Genomic DNA, 16,807 nt, shown 5'->3' with positions numbered 1-16,807 from the left:
TGATATCACAGATCAAAACATTGTAGAAATTCAGCAAGCATGACTTTTTGTGTTGTGATCGGCATCCTTTATGTTTCTTCTTAAAGAGGAACTACGCAAGTCTGGTCGCTTTTCCGCTGTTTTGCTAACCCTCCACCTGGCCATGTGCATTTGTTTTTAACGTAGCCGCCGAGAAATTAATCCATGGAGCGGTGGATAACGTTATATAACATAATGTTACAACGTATACGTATATATGTGTAGTCTGTTGACTGTCGTAAACATAAGATTGCGCGTTACGGAGCACTTTTGTGTCGCGGTGTGCAGAGACCAGAGCTGGGACAGCGGGGCGGCGGCCAGGTGCTACACTGATGTTGCAAGGTTGGTTTTCAGCCATGAGACGCCAGGTGAAGGCAGAGAGCCTCCATTCTCACTCGTAACCCCTAACCCTAACCCTAACCCTAAGTCACAAGTCAAGTCATAGTTACAGGGATAGTTCAACATTTTGGCAAATTGGCCCATTGCCATAATCCATCATAGCAGTAGGTTCGTTAACTTTAATTGTTGGCTGCTCAGAGCTACGCTATGGAGGCTAATGGGATTTCTTGGTTTCCCTCATCAAACTCATCAAATACACAATCCAACAACTCCAAAACGCTCTGGTGGACAAGTTGTGACCTGCACATTCACCACACTATGAGATAATAACGGAACGTTACGAGACAGAGTTGTTTTTGAGGCAAATACAGAGACTGCTTGCCGAAAAACTGCTCCCGACGGGAACGCGCATCAGTGGTTTTGCATGAATTCACCTCGAAAACTGTCTCGTAACGTTCCATTATTATCTCAAAGCGTGGTGAAGTTTGGAGTTGTTGGTTTGTGTATTTGATGAGTTTGATGAGGGAAACCAAGAAATTCCATTAGCCTCCATAGCGTAGCTCTGAGCAGCTCTCGGCTCTGCTCTGCCGTTCTAAAAATAGCTATAGCTAATACCTAATCACAATTACTCTGGAGCTTTTTAATGAAGGTAAAAATGTAGCATAGCCACGAGAAAATCCTGCTTAGTTCCTCCTTATAGCAGAAGAGGATTGTGGGAGTAAACAAAGTGGTATCATAAGTCTTAACTCTTGCATCAGAGCTCAAGAAGCTTTTAGGTTACATTTAATATTGAAATGGGACAATGATAACAAGTAATATGATAATATCATAAATATAAGAAGTTTCCAGGGATGCAGCTATAGAATGAGCTGAGACTAGTTCATAAATAAAAACTCCAGATTTTAGTTTTATAGTCATCACTGAAACAAAATCAAGCAGTCATGAAATAAATAGACAAATAAACACATGTGTGAGTGCAGAGCTGTGATGGAGGTCCACACATGGATCAGCAGAGCAGCTCATTCATTAGCAGTCTGCAGTGGTGGGGTGAATCCACAGCCGGCTCCCCAGGGCAGGGTTGGGGGGTTTATTTGGATCTGGTGTCTCGACAGTCAGTCTTTTGTGTTTATTAGCAAATATTGAATGCTGGTACATTTAGGAGGAATTCCCCCTCCTCCTGGCCAAGGCACAGAGAGAGAGAGGCTGGTCCAGAAAGTCAAATATGGATGCAATTATCATGACGCACATGTGCTCACAAAATACTTACTTCTCACATTTCAGTAATGACTCATGTATCCTTAACTGCAGGATCACTTAGAATGAGTGCAGCCGAAGCACACAATGCATGTGTGTGTGTGCATGTATTTAATTTACCTACAGTTATACATGCAGATTGCACAAGCAGAAGCTCTGATTCAGTACAGTTTGATTTGTGTTTCCTCCCAACTCAAGCCCACTTGATGACAAACACACACTCTCTCACACACACACACACACCTCTCCCCAAACCATAATAGCACATTGTGCACAGCTGGCACAGTCTGGATACCTTCATTCATTTTTTTGGATACATTGATTCTACTACAAATCACACAGACCTCTAGTCAGTGTGTGAAATGCTTCTACATCCCATGTAGCAACAACTTATTTGTCTGTATGCAGAGGTGAGAAATGTTAGAAAACATTTAAGAGACATTTTTCTTGCCGTGCACCTGCAAATCCCGGCAGCAGAACCAACCGGCCTGAAAGGACTTCAGGGTTCAGTCTGCTGCCCCCCTCCCGCCTTGTCAGCTTCAAACATCCTCGTCATGTATCTGTCCAACTCTGCTAAAGCGCTCAACCTGCCGACTGGCCATGTCTTTCACCTGAGGAGGGGGGCGGTGGGGCTGTTGGGGAATGGAGAATGTGGTCTCCAGACAATGGGGGGGGGGGGGGGGGGGGGCATGTACTGAGGTTACAGAGGGTGGAGGGTGGAGGTGGCATGGATGTGGTTTTTTTAAGGCTAGCATGTGAAAGTCGGCCAACTATGAAAACACTCAGAAGGAGAGAGAGAGGAAGCAGAGAGGAAAGGGGGAGAGGAATATATTCAGTGGAGCTGTGAAAATATACTGTGTCTGACTGGAGGAGGAGATCACCTCATGGCCCTTGATGCATGGTGCAGCAAACTGTTCTGGAAAACCTGGAAAACCATGGAAAATAAGAAAAAAAGTCAAATGTCCTGGAAAAGCTTGAGTTGTCCTGGAATATTATTCATCACATGGTGACATCAGCTTCCAGAGCTCTGTCTGAGTTTTTCAGACCCCACCAAGGATTTCTTTTCCAAAGAAGTGCCTATGAGAAAACTGGACACTTTGAGTCAATGAGTGTTTCCAGTGTTGGACCTGTTGTCTCCTCTGCTGAGTGACAGATAGGGGAGCAGCAGAGAGCTGTTGTGGATGTGGTTTAAAAACAAAAACAACATGTTGTCCTATGATAAATTTGTCATAATTTAAAACCTGTAAGAGATTATTTCATAGATAAGTCAGAACCATGGACTTGACATCTTTAAATAAGACTTTTGAGGACAAGAGCGGAATAAACATAGAAACAATCATGTACAAAAAACAGTACAATTGTCAAAAAGACTTCTCCAAAGCATCAGTGGGTCGGGGATGTATTAGCGTATAGTGTAATAACATGTCGGTCAGACTGTAGCAGCTGAAAATGTCCTGGAAAGTGATTTCAAGCAAAGAGGGGGAACCCTGTGTATGGAGCGTTATGAGGATTTTCATCATTCGGTTGAAGCAGATCAAAGTTCTGGGGTCAGATTCAGTATTGAAGGAGGTTTTGATCATATAATATTTTAAAAGTTCCTTGTAAAATTGAAGAAATAGTGGATGTCAGAGTTAACATTTAACATTTAACCTTAACAAACCACATTAGCATGTGGGACACAGGTGCTCAGGATTGTTCCAACTTTCGTTCCAGTCTACATGTTGGTAAATGTTGACCTTTTCTTCAAAACTCCAGCACACTGTCCTCACTTGCAAAAGGAACATTTATTGAGTGCATTTCCGCACTAGACCTTTATCAGGCACACAGTTTGTTAACAATGACATCACATCCAAAATAAGGAAATTGTTTCACACAAGTAGCCCATTGTCAGAGTTTCAATCATGAGATCAACCAAAAGACAATCTAACAGATAAATGAATTATCTAAAGAGATCTTTTACAAACTCTCATACTAAGTATGTTTACTTTGGGTAACACTGTACAATAAACACGTATAGAAAAAACATCTCTATCTCTGTCGAACGGCCCTGTCCTTTGTGTCACCCCCCCCCCTCTGCCTCCCATTTCCTGTCTCTCTCTCAACTCTCCTGTCCATTAAAGGGGGCATATTATGCTCATTTCTGCTTCTTGACATGGTACCTTGATGTCTAAAAGTAATGTTAGTAACATGCTTTGGTCAGAAAAACCAAAAGATTGAGCACAGCTGGGTTCTCTATACACCAGTTTCACAGCCCTGCTCTAAATGGTCGGTTTAGAACCTTCAATCTGGTAGCTGAGGTAACCATGGGAGCGAGGGCTTGAATATTCACATCACCCGGCTTGTTAAGAGACATATTTTCTTTTTCTTAAGTATATTTTTTGGCTTTTTCGCCTTTTATTTGATAGCATAGTAGAGATAGACAGGAAAGGGGGAGGCAGCGAGGGGGAATGACATGCAGAAAGAGACACATTTTCTGACTATGGCAGTTTACAAAATGTTGATGTAGTTTTCAAAACTTATATTTAAGGAGTGTGGAGGCACTCTGGATACGCAAATACACATACTAAAGCAATGAAAAAGTGAGTTTTGCATAATATGTCCCCTTTAAAGGCAAAAAAGCCCCCAAAAATATACTTTTTTTTTTTTAAAAAAAGAAAGAAATAGACACATGAAACAACTTCAAAGAAAAGCACAAAGAGATAATTCATCATTGAGTCCCTTTGGTGCCAGTGTTTGGAGGGTGTAAATCCAATAGGCCTCCCTTTGTTTTAAATAAATGTTGAATAAAATTTACAACCCAGGAGTATTTTAGTCACTTTTATAAAGGTATACTCTGTGTGATGATCATAGATCTGTCAGATGAATAAAAGCTGAATTTTACAGGGAGTTGTTGTGTCATATATTCCTATGACTAACTAACACTGTTTTGTTGTTGCTCTCAGAAAATTGGCTGCGACGGCATCATTGGCTCTTCAGCTAAAGAGGACCGCTGTGGTGTTTGTAACGGAGACGGGCGCTCCTGTAAGATAGTGAGGGGAGACTTCAACCACACCAAAGGAATGGGTGAGTGTGTGTCTGTGCTTTGTCTCTGCTAATATACTAATCCAGCTAATATGTAGCTGGTGTTCTCTAGAGAAACCAGGTATGTGATCATTGGCATTCACTGCTGATTGATGCAGTTTGATTGATGGTATTGAAGCAATGATCAGTTATCAATAAGAACCTGAATTTGAACTCACCCTAATTAATTAGGTCCTCGTCTAACTGCACTTTTGTTTTCTGATTTTAATCATTTGGACAGTTCTGCAGTGCTTACCATGAATGGAAAAATGTAAAGCTGTCATTGTAGATGTTTACATTATTGGTTTGAAAAGGATGTTCTGGATTATTCAAAGGAGCACAATAAGACACAATCTAATTTCAGTTTGACCTATTGATAACAGATGGTCAGGTATTGATCTGTTACTAAAAAGAGGAGATCACAGCACAGGCTGAAAGGGATAGTTCAACATTTTGGCAAATTGGCCCATTGCCATAATCCCTATAGTTTTAGGAGTAGGTTTGTTACCTTTAATTGTCGGTGCAAGCTATTTTTAGAACGGCGGAGCAGAACTGTGAGCTGCTCAGAGCTACACTACGGAGGCTAATGGAATTTCTTGGTTTCCCTCATCAAACTTACACAATCCTGCACATTGCACACATTGTGACCTGCACATTCACCACGCTATGAGATAATAATGGAACGTTACCAGACAGAGTTGTTTTCGAGGTAAATTCATGCAGAACCACTGATGCGTGTTCCCGTTGGGGGCAGTTTTTCGGCAAGCAGTCTCTGCATTTACCTCTAAAGCAACTCTGTCTGGTAACGTTCTGTTATTATCTCATAGCGTGGTGAATGTGCAGGTCACAACTTGTCCACCAGAGCATTTTGGAGTTGTTGGATTGTGTATTTGATGAGTTTGATGAGGGACACCAAGAAATCCCATGAGCCTCCGTAGCGTAGCTCTGAGCAGCTTGCGACTCTGCTCCGCCGCTCTAAAAATAGCTTGCCCCAACGATTAAAGGTAACAAATCTACTCCTAAAACTACAGTATAGGTATATGGCAATGGGCCAATTTGCCAAAATGTTGAACAATCCCTTTAAATGTGTATAAAATGTCATTATTCGACTTTTTCTACCCCAGTCTGTGTCAGCGGTTACAGCATTTTACTGATAGGACAGTGAGAAGAGATAGGAAACGTGGGAACAGAGTAGAGGAATAGTGTATATGAGGAAAAATGAACAAACAGACAATTACAGTATTTGTTAAACTTCACATTTAGGTTTCACTTGGTTAACAGGCTGATAGCTGGTGAGCCACACGTTCCCACAGCAGATAAAACATACGATCCATCCACATTTCCTTTCCAATGTCTCATCGATCATTTCTGACATAAACAATAAAACACAACTGTAAGCTGGAAAAGAAGTCACTGCTGCAAAACGGCCAAATCAAATAACGTTTTAATTTATTATGGCATTTATAATCAGTACCAGGCCCTCACTCTGACACTTAATTTAAAACATGGTATTTACAAGTTTCTTCGTGGAAAATACTGTGAAAGGATAATGTGGTGGTCTAGTGTTCTGTAGCATCTTATCTGCACTGATAGCTGATACATGTGGTTTGTATGTGCTGGCTCCTCCCACCTGTTCTCCCTGATGTGTGTAAACAGCTCAGAGCTCCATCAGTAAATGAACAGGACCATGAATCCCCCATTAGGGGCCTGAGGAATACAGTCTAATCAGATGTGTATAATGTGAGTGTGTCTGTCAGTGAGGGTCGTCATAGATCCAACCCATGCCTTTAGTAAACCTGCATGTCCACTACATTATAAATTCGACTTGAAAGTGAAATACATTTTAGAGATTGAGTTTAGGGCTGAACGATATGTAACTATTGTATCTATATCTAGATATGAACATGCAAGAAATTAATATCGCAAAAGGCAACAATATGGCGACATACATAGAAAACCACACTGTGGTCCGTCATCGAGGTGTAGACCAGTGAGTTCGGAGCTGATAAGAGGATTGAAAAGAGAGAGCAAGACGACGTGGCTGTAGCCGCCGTGATATAGACAGCCTAAGCGGAAGCAGGAAGTAGCGTCGCCATCGGACCTCAATTTTGAAAAAATCTCCATGTAAGTGAACAGGAGTCAAAATTTTATTTTGTGATCTGATTGAAGTGTGCCATGAGAAAAAATATGACTTCTACCTGTTTAAAACATCACGTTTCATGCCGAGAAATCAGCAGTGTGTCGTAAAACGGCAACAGAAGAATGTATTTTGTGTGACGACGCTCTACGGACTACAGATCTGGTGTCCCACAAAGGATACGTCACCAACTGACACGGGAAAGGGCGCCATTTGGTGTGTGACGTCACCTATGCGACTTGTACTGTAGTCTTTCTGGTTACGGATTCACCTGAATTTTATTTTACAATAGTTTTACAACAAACTGCTGATTTCTTGGCATGAAACACAGTATTTTAAACAGGTTGAGGTCATATTTTTTTTTGTCATGGTACAATTCAATCGGATCACGAAATAAAACTCCTGTTCACTTACATGGAGACTTTTTCCGAATTGAGGTAACTGGGCGACCGTTACTTCCTGCTTCCGCTTTGGCACTCTATGACGACCCCGCCCATGTTGAGTCGCGCCGAGCTGTTACTGTGTAGTGTAAAAGAGCCATAGCTGTCCTTTCAAAACAAATGCATAAAAAGCCCAAGAAAAAAAAAAACACTGACTTGTGAGTTGGTGGCGGTGAGAATTTTGGCGGTTATGATGAGCATTTGCATACATTTGTTCTTATGATGTCTTTTGAAGAAGACTGTGAGACTGTAAGTCAAAGCAGAGCTGCAGCAGATCAATCACTGAATCAATCACTAAAACTGCACTTTCCACATCCTTTGCTATTATGATGCCGCTTTATTCTTTTTTATTTTTTCGAAAAATGCTCAGTTATCATATCGTATTGTATCGATATCAAGATATCTGGCATAAATATTAAGATCTGAAATTTTGTCCATATCGTTCAGCCCTAATTGAGTTGAAGGTTCTGGTTGAACCAGATGCAGGATCACACAGAACCACCATCTCCTCATTATCACTGTCTTTGCTTTAAGTAATCTGTGGTCAAGTGTAGCCAACTGTCAACATGGTTGTTTGGGTTATAAGATAAATAATCAATAGTCAGCCACTGTCTGAGTCAAAAAGGGGATAACTGGAATTAAAGGTTGTTAGTGCGTGTGCACATTTTGCACACACTTGCTGGTGTGGTCCAAAGGACATGTGACCTCCCTTCAACTTCCTTGTCTTGTCCTCCAGTCACCACTAGGCAGTGTAAGAGGGTATCTACCTGTGTGATGGCTAAACCCAGAGCTGTCCCCAAGTGTTTCTCATGTAAGATGCATGCACTGTGTGTGTGTGTGTGTGCGTGCGTGTGCGTGTGCGTGTGCGTGTGTGCGTGCGTGTGTGTGTTTCCTGCACTGCCTGGAGTGTTTTACTGTAGGTAGATGAGAGAAGCAGTTAGCTGTGGGCTCCCCTGGGGATGTAGTCTGGTTACAGTTACATAACCAGCTGTTTGACCCCGTTACCCCATAACCCAGCCGTGAGGAATGCCAGGGACGCATTCCTTTCATCCTCGCTGTTTCCTTCTTCCCGCTGCTCCTGCCAAGTGGTGGAGTAATGGTGGGGAGGGAGGGAGGAAGGGTGGGGAGGTGGGGGGGACAGTCGTCTGCAATAAAATGCCTGCCTTTACACTTCTAAATCCAGACACAGTGCACACATCTGGTTCTGCTACCAGCTCAGAGGGTTTGACATTTACAGCGCCGCATAAAAGGCCGTACAGTACATTTCACATTTTGCATTTTCTTCTTCGAAAAACATCCAAAATGTGCAACTTTGAAACCCAGGTGAGCCCGCAGCAACTTGTGTCTAACCATAGGTGGATGGGCAGGGGTGGTGGAGGGTCGATGGATACAGCTGGTTGGCTTTCAGGAGCTTGTGGTGTGTTTGTTCATCGTGGAATACCAGTCGCCCAAACGATACCATCTGCACACGTTCAGTTTCAAGCCTGGACTCACAAAATTTTGTGTCATGAACACGACGTCTTGAAATGCAAATTCCACATCTGCACACGAGGATGAATTCTTTTTTTTTCCTCGCCATGAAAGGAATACGGAAACAAACAGACAGCAGGCTCCCGTCAGGACTCAGGAACCGGTCAGATATAGAGCAGCTGCACTCAGAAGGCAGAACCGCTCCAACAAACAAAGTGTTCGCATAATAAGTGTCTTTTGGCTCAACTTGAGTGTGTCTGCACCTCTGCTGCTCAGCCGCTGTTCAATAAAGTGTTCAGGCCGCGTCCACCTCCATGTCTGGTGACTTTGTTTGATTTAGGAAATTGGCCATTACTGTTGAAATTGTCCACTCCTCACTCAGTTTTATATGTCTGATCACAGCAGCAGGCTCCACCCATCAGAGAGATGCCTGCAGGAACATTTAGTTATTCCACTACTTTTCTGTGTTTACTTGAAACCAGACTCACCAACAAGTGTTTAAATGGTTAATGTAAAATTCATCTTCATTCAGTTATATGACTTGTTTTGTCTTTATTTTCCTGGATCTCTACACTGGAGGTGGTGCGTGCATAATCTGACCCTCAGAGATGTGTAGTGGCAATGTGAAATACAGCTGCATCTCAATAAATGAGAATATCATGGAAAAGTTGAATTGTTTCAGTAGTTTAAATCAAATACTGAAACTCAAATATTATATAGATTAATCGCACAGACAAATATTTCTTGTCTTTATTTCTTTTAATTGTAATGATTATGACTTACATTTAAGGGAAACCCAAATGATGTCACACTCTAATCAGCTGATTAAGGTTTCCTGAGCCTTTAAATGGTGTCTTGGTCTGGTTCAGTAGCTCCACTATCATGGAGAAGACTGCTGACCTGGCAGTTTTATTCTAATTTATTGAGATGCACCTGTTAACCAATTTTAGGCATCTCATTTAACAATACATTTCAAAATAGGATGGTGGCTCATAAGACATTTAAAAAAGCCAGAGGAGCTTCATTACGTGAGGAAACTCTCTAACACTGTGGCTGAACGGTGGTTGCAGCATCATGTTTTATGGTGGCCCCTAAGGACAAAACATGCAGAGAAGAAAAGCACACACACTGAGACAATGTCCTCTGAATTGTCTTTTTGTTTGTCTCTCCAACTGTGATGACATATAATAATTCACTCATTTAATAAGATAAGATCTAAAAGCAATAAATTATCACTAACCCACGGTGAAATATCATAATCATCATCAATCACCAATATCAGTGGCATCTGCTTTAGTACAGTTCTCAAAAAATGAAACCAAGCATTGTTCTTCATGGTGCAGGAAATCAGAGTCTATTTCTATGCTGAAGTTGAAGCCTCTGATTTAGTCACTGACAGATGTGGAGGTTAAAAAGATGTCGGCGTGGTAGATGTAGTCTGTAGCAGTGGAGCTCTCCGCTTGTTGAGCCAGGCAATCTATTCCACAAGCATGGCAAGCTGACATCTTAATGGAACTGACTCTGGTAGCTTCTAAAACCCAGACGAGCTCAGACACAGACATGGAAACATGATGAAGTCAGCGTGGAGGCCAGCTCACAGTGACAGGAACAGCATTACCTCTCACACATTCATCCACTACAAACAATTTGCATTTCATGCTTTGGGTTCATGTGACAAAATTTTTGCTGTTGTCTTTCGTTATTGTCAGTGTGTCTATGTGTGGTGTCACCAAAAACTGGCTGTCAGTCACTGTCAGAAGCAACTGTGTCCTCCCACTGTATAACTGTGTGCTATGTGTTGTTGGTAAGTATGAAGTCATATTGATGTCTGAGACTGCAAAGCACCGTACTGGGACATGATGTTGGGCATTATTTAGAACAAAGCAGCTCATTAGATCACATCTGACAGTTTCAACTTTAAACTTTACTTTAAAATGTATAAACTTAAAACTTTTAACAATCATGAAACCAGTTTGAAACACTGACTTGATCATTCTTAAACACCAAGCATAGAAGTTATTTCTTTCTCTCTTTTATTTCTTTCTTTCTTTTCTGAATATTTGCCCTTTAAGAGGGATCTGAAGTTTTTTATTTTTTATTTAACCTTTATTTAACCAGGCAGAATCAATTAAGAACAAGTTCTTATTTAGTTTGACTGTTTTGGAGTCAACTGCTCTGGAAGCCAAACCTGAGATAGAAAAAGCTCATGGTAATTTTTAACTTCTTGCATTTCACTCAGTTTCAACCATATGTGGGATCTCCCAGGTTTAAACCTAAATGCACTTTAATGGTCCTGCACAGTCACACACACTTTAGAGTGGAATTGTAATGTCACAGCAGTGTAATATTATTATATCAATTATTATTTTAAACCTGTGATGTCATATCGCCATAAAGGCTTCCAAATATCAGCTGTTAGATGCTGAGGGTAATGTGATCAAAACCAATGCAAGTGAAGGCCAAAGTAACAAAAAGACTGACAATGAATAATAATCATGATAAAATTAGCAGCATGCTCTTCAACACACTGTGGACACAGTTAATGGTAGATTGACGGAATGAGAGCCACCAGACTGAGCTGCTTTGTATTGAAATAATGTCCAACAAGTTTTATGGCAGTGTGCTGTGTGTGGAGGAGGCTGGGGACTGGTTGTGTGACAGAGATGAAATTGGAACAATTAGAAATTAGAATATTGTCAATCATAACGGTAGACCATCAAACCACCAAGATTAAGTCTTCTTTAATTAACAATTCATAAAGATTCTTATTCAGTGCTGTTTATCTCACCTTCAGTATGGATATGTTGTTAACTTATGTGAGCTCTGAACTGAGTTTTAGTCACAATTGTTTGTGATGTTGGAAGGTGAACTTTGATTATTAAATTGATTTAACAAGCAGCTTAAAAACCAGATTCATGAATGCTTTCACACCCTGACCTCATGGTCTCTGTAATTTATTTTGAAATGAATAGAAACTAGTGCATAGAAAGTTTTAGAGACACAAAAGTGTAAATGCAGCCAATATGAGGGACTGAATCCAAGTGGTGTAGTGGATAGAGCATCTCTGATACAAACACAGACGTCCCCAGCCCGTCTCCCTGTCTCCACCGGTGTCCACTCTGAAGGTGTTTTCACTTCATGTCTCTGTCTTCCTGTCAGGCTACATCGAGGCCGTGGTTATCCCTGCTGGAGCCCGCAGGATCAAAGTTGTGGAGGACAAACCCTCACACAGCTTTCTGGGTAATGATGCATGTGTTTTACAGGACATGCCTCACAGCTGTGACAATGATTCATGATGAACATAGAGTAAATTAAATGATCAAACCCATGTTACTTCCTGAGTGTGTGCTACAGTGTAAGTACAGTATGCACACATAACGTCTTCAGCACAAGGCGAGGTGTGTTCATCTGATCCCATTCATGTCTTCTGGAGAAGGAAGGTCTAGAACCGTTGTCTTGAAATAACTAATAAACATTTGGTGGGGAAAACTTGACTACACAGTGGTTTACATCCAACCCCATCACCTAGTAGGTTCATTACCTTGAATTATCGGTGCATGTTGTTTTGAGATCAGCGGGGCAGAGATGTGAGCTGCTCAGTGAACACAATGGAGGTGAACAGTACAGGTCCCCTGTTCCTCATCAAACTCATCAAGTGCACAATCCAACAACTCCAAAACACTCTGGTGGACAAGTTATGACCTGCACATTCACCACACTATGAGATAATCATGTATAAGTATGTAACATTTTGACACACGAAGCATATACTCGGAACTACTTGTGCTTTTGTAATCACTCCGCCCAGCACCCATGTCTGGAATGTTGTTCCGGCTACGCATTTGCCTCGAAAACAACTCTGTCTCATAATCCTGTGAATATTCTCAGGTCATCGTTATCCCCAAAGAAATTTAAATCAAAAGCAACTGGACTTGGTTATTTGTATAACCAAGTTATTTGTATAACCAAGTATAACCAAGTCCAAATAACCAAGTTGCTTTTGATTTAAATTTCTTTGGGGATCTGTCTCATAATGTTACATGATTATCTCTAAGCGTGGTGAATGTGCAGGTCACGACTTGTCCACCTGAGTGTTTTGGAGTTGTTGGATTGTGTATTTGATGAGTTTGATGAAGGACAGAGGACCTGTACCATTCACCTCCATTGTGTTCACTGAGCAGCTCACATCTCTGCCCCGCTGATCTCAAAACAACATGCACCGATAATTAAAGGTAATGCTACTGCTATGACTATATAGGGATTATGGCAATAGGCGAATTGGCCAAAATGTTAAACTATCCCTTTAAGTGATTTATGAAAATGATTATTGGATGGTTGGATCGTGTTGGAATACCTTTTGACATCCCTGTTGACTATCAGATGTAGGTGGGTGGGAGGTTTGTATTGAACCAGTTGGTGCCTCCAGCAGACCTCCATACTGAGCAGAGAGAACATCCTTCCATGTTTTAACACTGTCACAGTATCACAGATTGGACAGGCTTTCATTGCTCCGTCTCCACCACAGGACCCCCTCCCCCTGACCTGCTTTGTCCTCCTCACAGCCCTGAAAGACTCCAGTAAGAGGTCCATCAACAGCGACTGGAAGATTGAGCTCCCAGGAGAGTTTGAGCTGGCTGGGACCACGGTGCGCTACGTCAGGAGAGGACTGTGGGAGAAGATGTCTGCCAAGGGGCCCACTAAGACCCCCTTACACCTGATGGTACGTGACGTGGCTGAGTGATGTATGGTGTAATGTCTTCATTATGGACATCAGGTCAGAATGCATGGAGAGGAAAACACCAACACTCTGACTCAGGTTTATTCTCAGCAGCAGTGTAATGAGTTTGAGTTGGCAAATGAATAATCCACTGATGATACTTGACTGTCTGGGGATTTTCACACAGAAACCAGTTTTACTCTCATTTAGGGCTTCATATTGTAAATTAAATAAGCTGTGCTACATTAATCAAATACAACAGAGCAGATCCATCTCACCTAACGGTTCAAGAGCGTTTCTAATTTTCAGTTAAAGGTCAATATGATTAAACTAAACACACATCAGCCATTCAGTTGCTGCTAAGGGATGTTAAAGACCCCATGAAGTGAAAAATGTCTTTTCCCAGCTTTATTCTTGTATCCACATGATAATTCTTCATTTATCTGGTGATATTTGTCAAACTCATGTCAGAAAGTTATTATTTAAATCTAAATTGATGGATTTTGTCTTCTTGTTAAACAATTCCAGACGTTAGCTGACTCATCCTGCACTCGAGGGCGCTCCTAATGTTGGGTCCAATTAAATGGTTCTTGAATTTTACGTCTTCACCCAAAATATAAATCCTCCCAGCTTTAATGAGCTAGTTCTGCAGACACTGTGCTAACTGTGGAGCATCAGCTCTGAGCCTGTGTCTCTCCCTGGTAGCACAACTTCAGCTCTCTTCCTGACTCATCACCCAGGTCCGTGTGTGTGTGTGTGTGTGTGTGTGTGTGTGTGTGTGTGTGTGTGTGTGTGTGTGTGTGTGTGTGTGTGCGCTTAGCATACATTCAACATGATTGGCTACCAATAGATATCTGAGGCACGTCCCTCCCTAACGTCGTGTCATGTTTTAATCAGAAACATGTGATCATGCAGAAGCACATAGGACTCAGGACGTCTAACAACTGTTGCCCTACAAATGACTCTGCTGGCATCCTCCTTATGAACTGAAAATATTTTACCATTTCAAATGAATAAAAGTATATTTCACTGTGTGAGCTGTGAGCTCAGCATTTACTCACTCACACCTGTTTATTTTCATATAAAGCAGGAAATGAAATCAGATTACTGGTGCTTTAAAATGAGTTCCCACTCATTTAAAAGCAGGCGTGAACAGACACACTTAGAGCTGATCATTGTGTTAACAGCAGGTGTGAACGGGACCACAGAGTCAAAATGAAAAAAAAAAGAGAAAAAAGTGACCTCACTGATGAGCTGCTGTGTGACGTGCAGATTTTTCTCATTAAAACAGTTTCTTTAGAGTTTCTACTCAGAATGAAGCCAAAAACAAAACGATCCAGCGAGCAGCAGCTCTGTGTAGGAGAGAGAGGTCAGAGGTCAAAGGAGAACGCTCACTTAGATTACTACTGAGCTGAGCAGAAAGCATCAAAGTGAAAAACAAGTCTGACCCTGAGGCGATGCTAACCACTTTTATTTCATCACGCTGCACTGTTGCAGTTCTCTGTCTTAACACATTTACAAAATGCTGCTGGACACAACACATCATCAGATGTGACCTGGTCTCAACCTCTCTGCACTGACCTCAGGTTCATTTTAGACTCCATCTTGACATGGTAGTGCTCCACAGTACATCACCGACCTTCTACACCTCCGCCCCATGAGCCCAACTCTTAGATCCTTCGCCCAGGGTTCTCTAAGTGAGTGTACATCCACACTTTATGTGATCAAAAGAACACACACAGTCGCCCCGTGCGGAGCTGGAGACATGGCTGAACAGCTGATTACACTATTGGGCATAGCTGACAGCCAGTGGTCTGCACTGTAATGGAAGCTAATGAATCTCATGTCAGGGATATCAATGAATATCAGTGTCTTCTTCACCTGATGGTGACACACCGCTGAGAACATCATAAAATCCTCCTATGGTCAGCTCTTTATTATTGGTTCAATTTTTTTCTTCCTTTAATTAACCAGGTAAAAACTTGTTGAGATTTAAAAATCTCTTTTACAAGAGCGACCTGGCTAAGAGAACAGCGCACAAACAACTCTACATACAGTAGATTTACACAAACAACATAAAAATTACAAATTACGAATCACATAGGACAATCACAATCACAATGGATGGATCTCCTTTCTTCTATCATTAAAATTGATCTGAATGGATCTGGGAATAATTCCACTTGCTGTTGTTAAGATCATAATTCCTCATTAAAAGACACAAGATGAATATTTGTGCAGTGTGTCTGTGTGGGCTGTTGATTCTGTGTGGGTTTAGGAAAGGGTTCTTCTATTTGTCATTGTATGTGACTCAAGCTGCTGTTCTTGCACATGGTCAGCAGCTGTTTTTACCGTGCACACTTCCACACAGAAGACAAAGAAATATTACCTGGCATTAACGAACAGAAAACACTACATAGGCTACTGCACTACATAGGCTTCTCTTTTCTTCTCTCTTTTTCTTCTTTTATCATTCTCCCTTTTAATAATTTTCTAACTTTTTTTTTTTTTTTTTGGGGGGGGGGTTATTTTATTCATTTATTTTTTTAATTATTATTTTTATTTATTTATTTACTTTTTTCCGTTCCATTACTCTCTTGATATTGTCATGTCATTATTACTGTTATTATAATTCTATGATTAGTAACATCATGTATTATTCTTGTGAGTATTGTAGTATTAATCAGTATATGTATGCATGAGAGAGTACGTTTTTAGTGTATGTGCATGTATGATATAAATAAAGAAAATAAAAAAAGAAGTAGAAAGAGAAAGAGGTTAGAGCTGTGAATTGATTGAACATTCAAGAGAGGAGGTGTAGGAGAAATCCATTCTTTGCATTGGTATTATAACAGAAAAAAGGAGGAGTTTTCCTGTAGGAACAGTAATAAATGTTAATGACATGAAATATTAAGAGATGTAAGGCTTTGAATAATTTATGACTCAATTTGCACAACCCTGGTCATGCTGTCTGACAGTTTTATATCTTTGTAAGTCTATTTCAGGGAAACACCCAGATGGACTTTTCTCTATAGAAAGGAAGAGTTATAAATCAGTCATTGATCTGCTGTGTGTATACATTTACATATGTTGTTCCCAGGTCCTGCTCTTCCATGACCAGAGCTACGGGATCCACTACGAGTACACGGTGTCTCTGAACACGTCTCAGGACAGGAGCAGCGAGGAGCAGAGGGAGCAGGAGTATCTCTACATCTGGACTCACAGCAGCTGGCAGGACTGCACCGTCCAATGTGGAGGAGGTAATACACACACACACACACACACACACACACAAACATATTTACTCTGAGATTTACATGCAAACTATGACTCACGACTGCTCGCACACACATCATCACATAATGTCATGTA

At 41.2% G+C, this 16,807-nt stretch overlaps 1 protein-coding gene across 3 annotated transcripts in view; it reads left to right on the top strand.

Moving 5' to 3' along the window:
- Window positions 1-16,807, top strand: part of adamts17 (ADAM metallopeptidase with thrombospondin type 1 motif, 17) — a 135,789-nt gene that overhangs the window by 105,168 nt on the left and 13,814 nt on the right. For 2 of the 3 annotated variants that reach the window (XM_085772580.1, XM_085772572.1), the window contains exons 15-19: window positions 4,554-4,674; window positions 7,985-8,059; window positions 11,878-11,958; window positions 13,281-13,438; window positions 16,536-16,695. In XM_085772580.1, the coding sequence (XP_085628706.1) occupies window positions 4,554-4,674; window positions 7,985-8,059; window positions 11,878-11,958; window positions 13,281-13,438; window positions 16,536-16,695 (595 nt within the window). The remainder of the gene's footprint in view (window positions 1-4,553; window positions 4,675-7,984; window positions 8,060-11,877; window positions 11,959-13,280; window positions 13,439-16,535; window positions 16,696-16,807) is intronic. The other variant, XM_085772586.1, reaches the window with a different exon arrangement.

The sequence above is a fragment of the Trachurus japonicus genome, chromosome 3 (genome assembly GCF_045865225.1).
Source record: "Trachurus japonicus isolate A0001 chromosome 3, Traja_1.0".
Lineage (NCBI taxonomy): Eukaryota > Metazoa > Chordata > Actinopteri > Carangiformes > Carangidae > Trachurus > Trachurus japonicus.
Note: the sequence above shows the minus strand (reverse complement) of the source record. Positions and strands in the feature narration are given on the sequence as shown.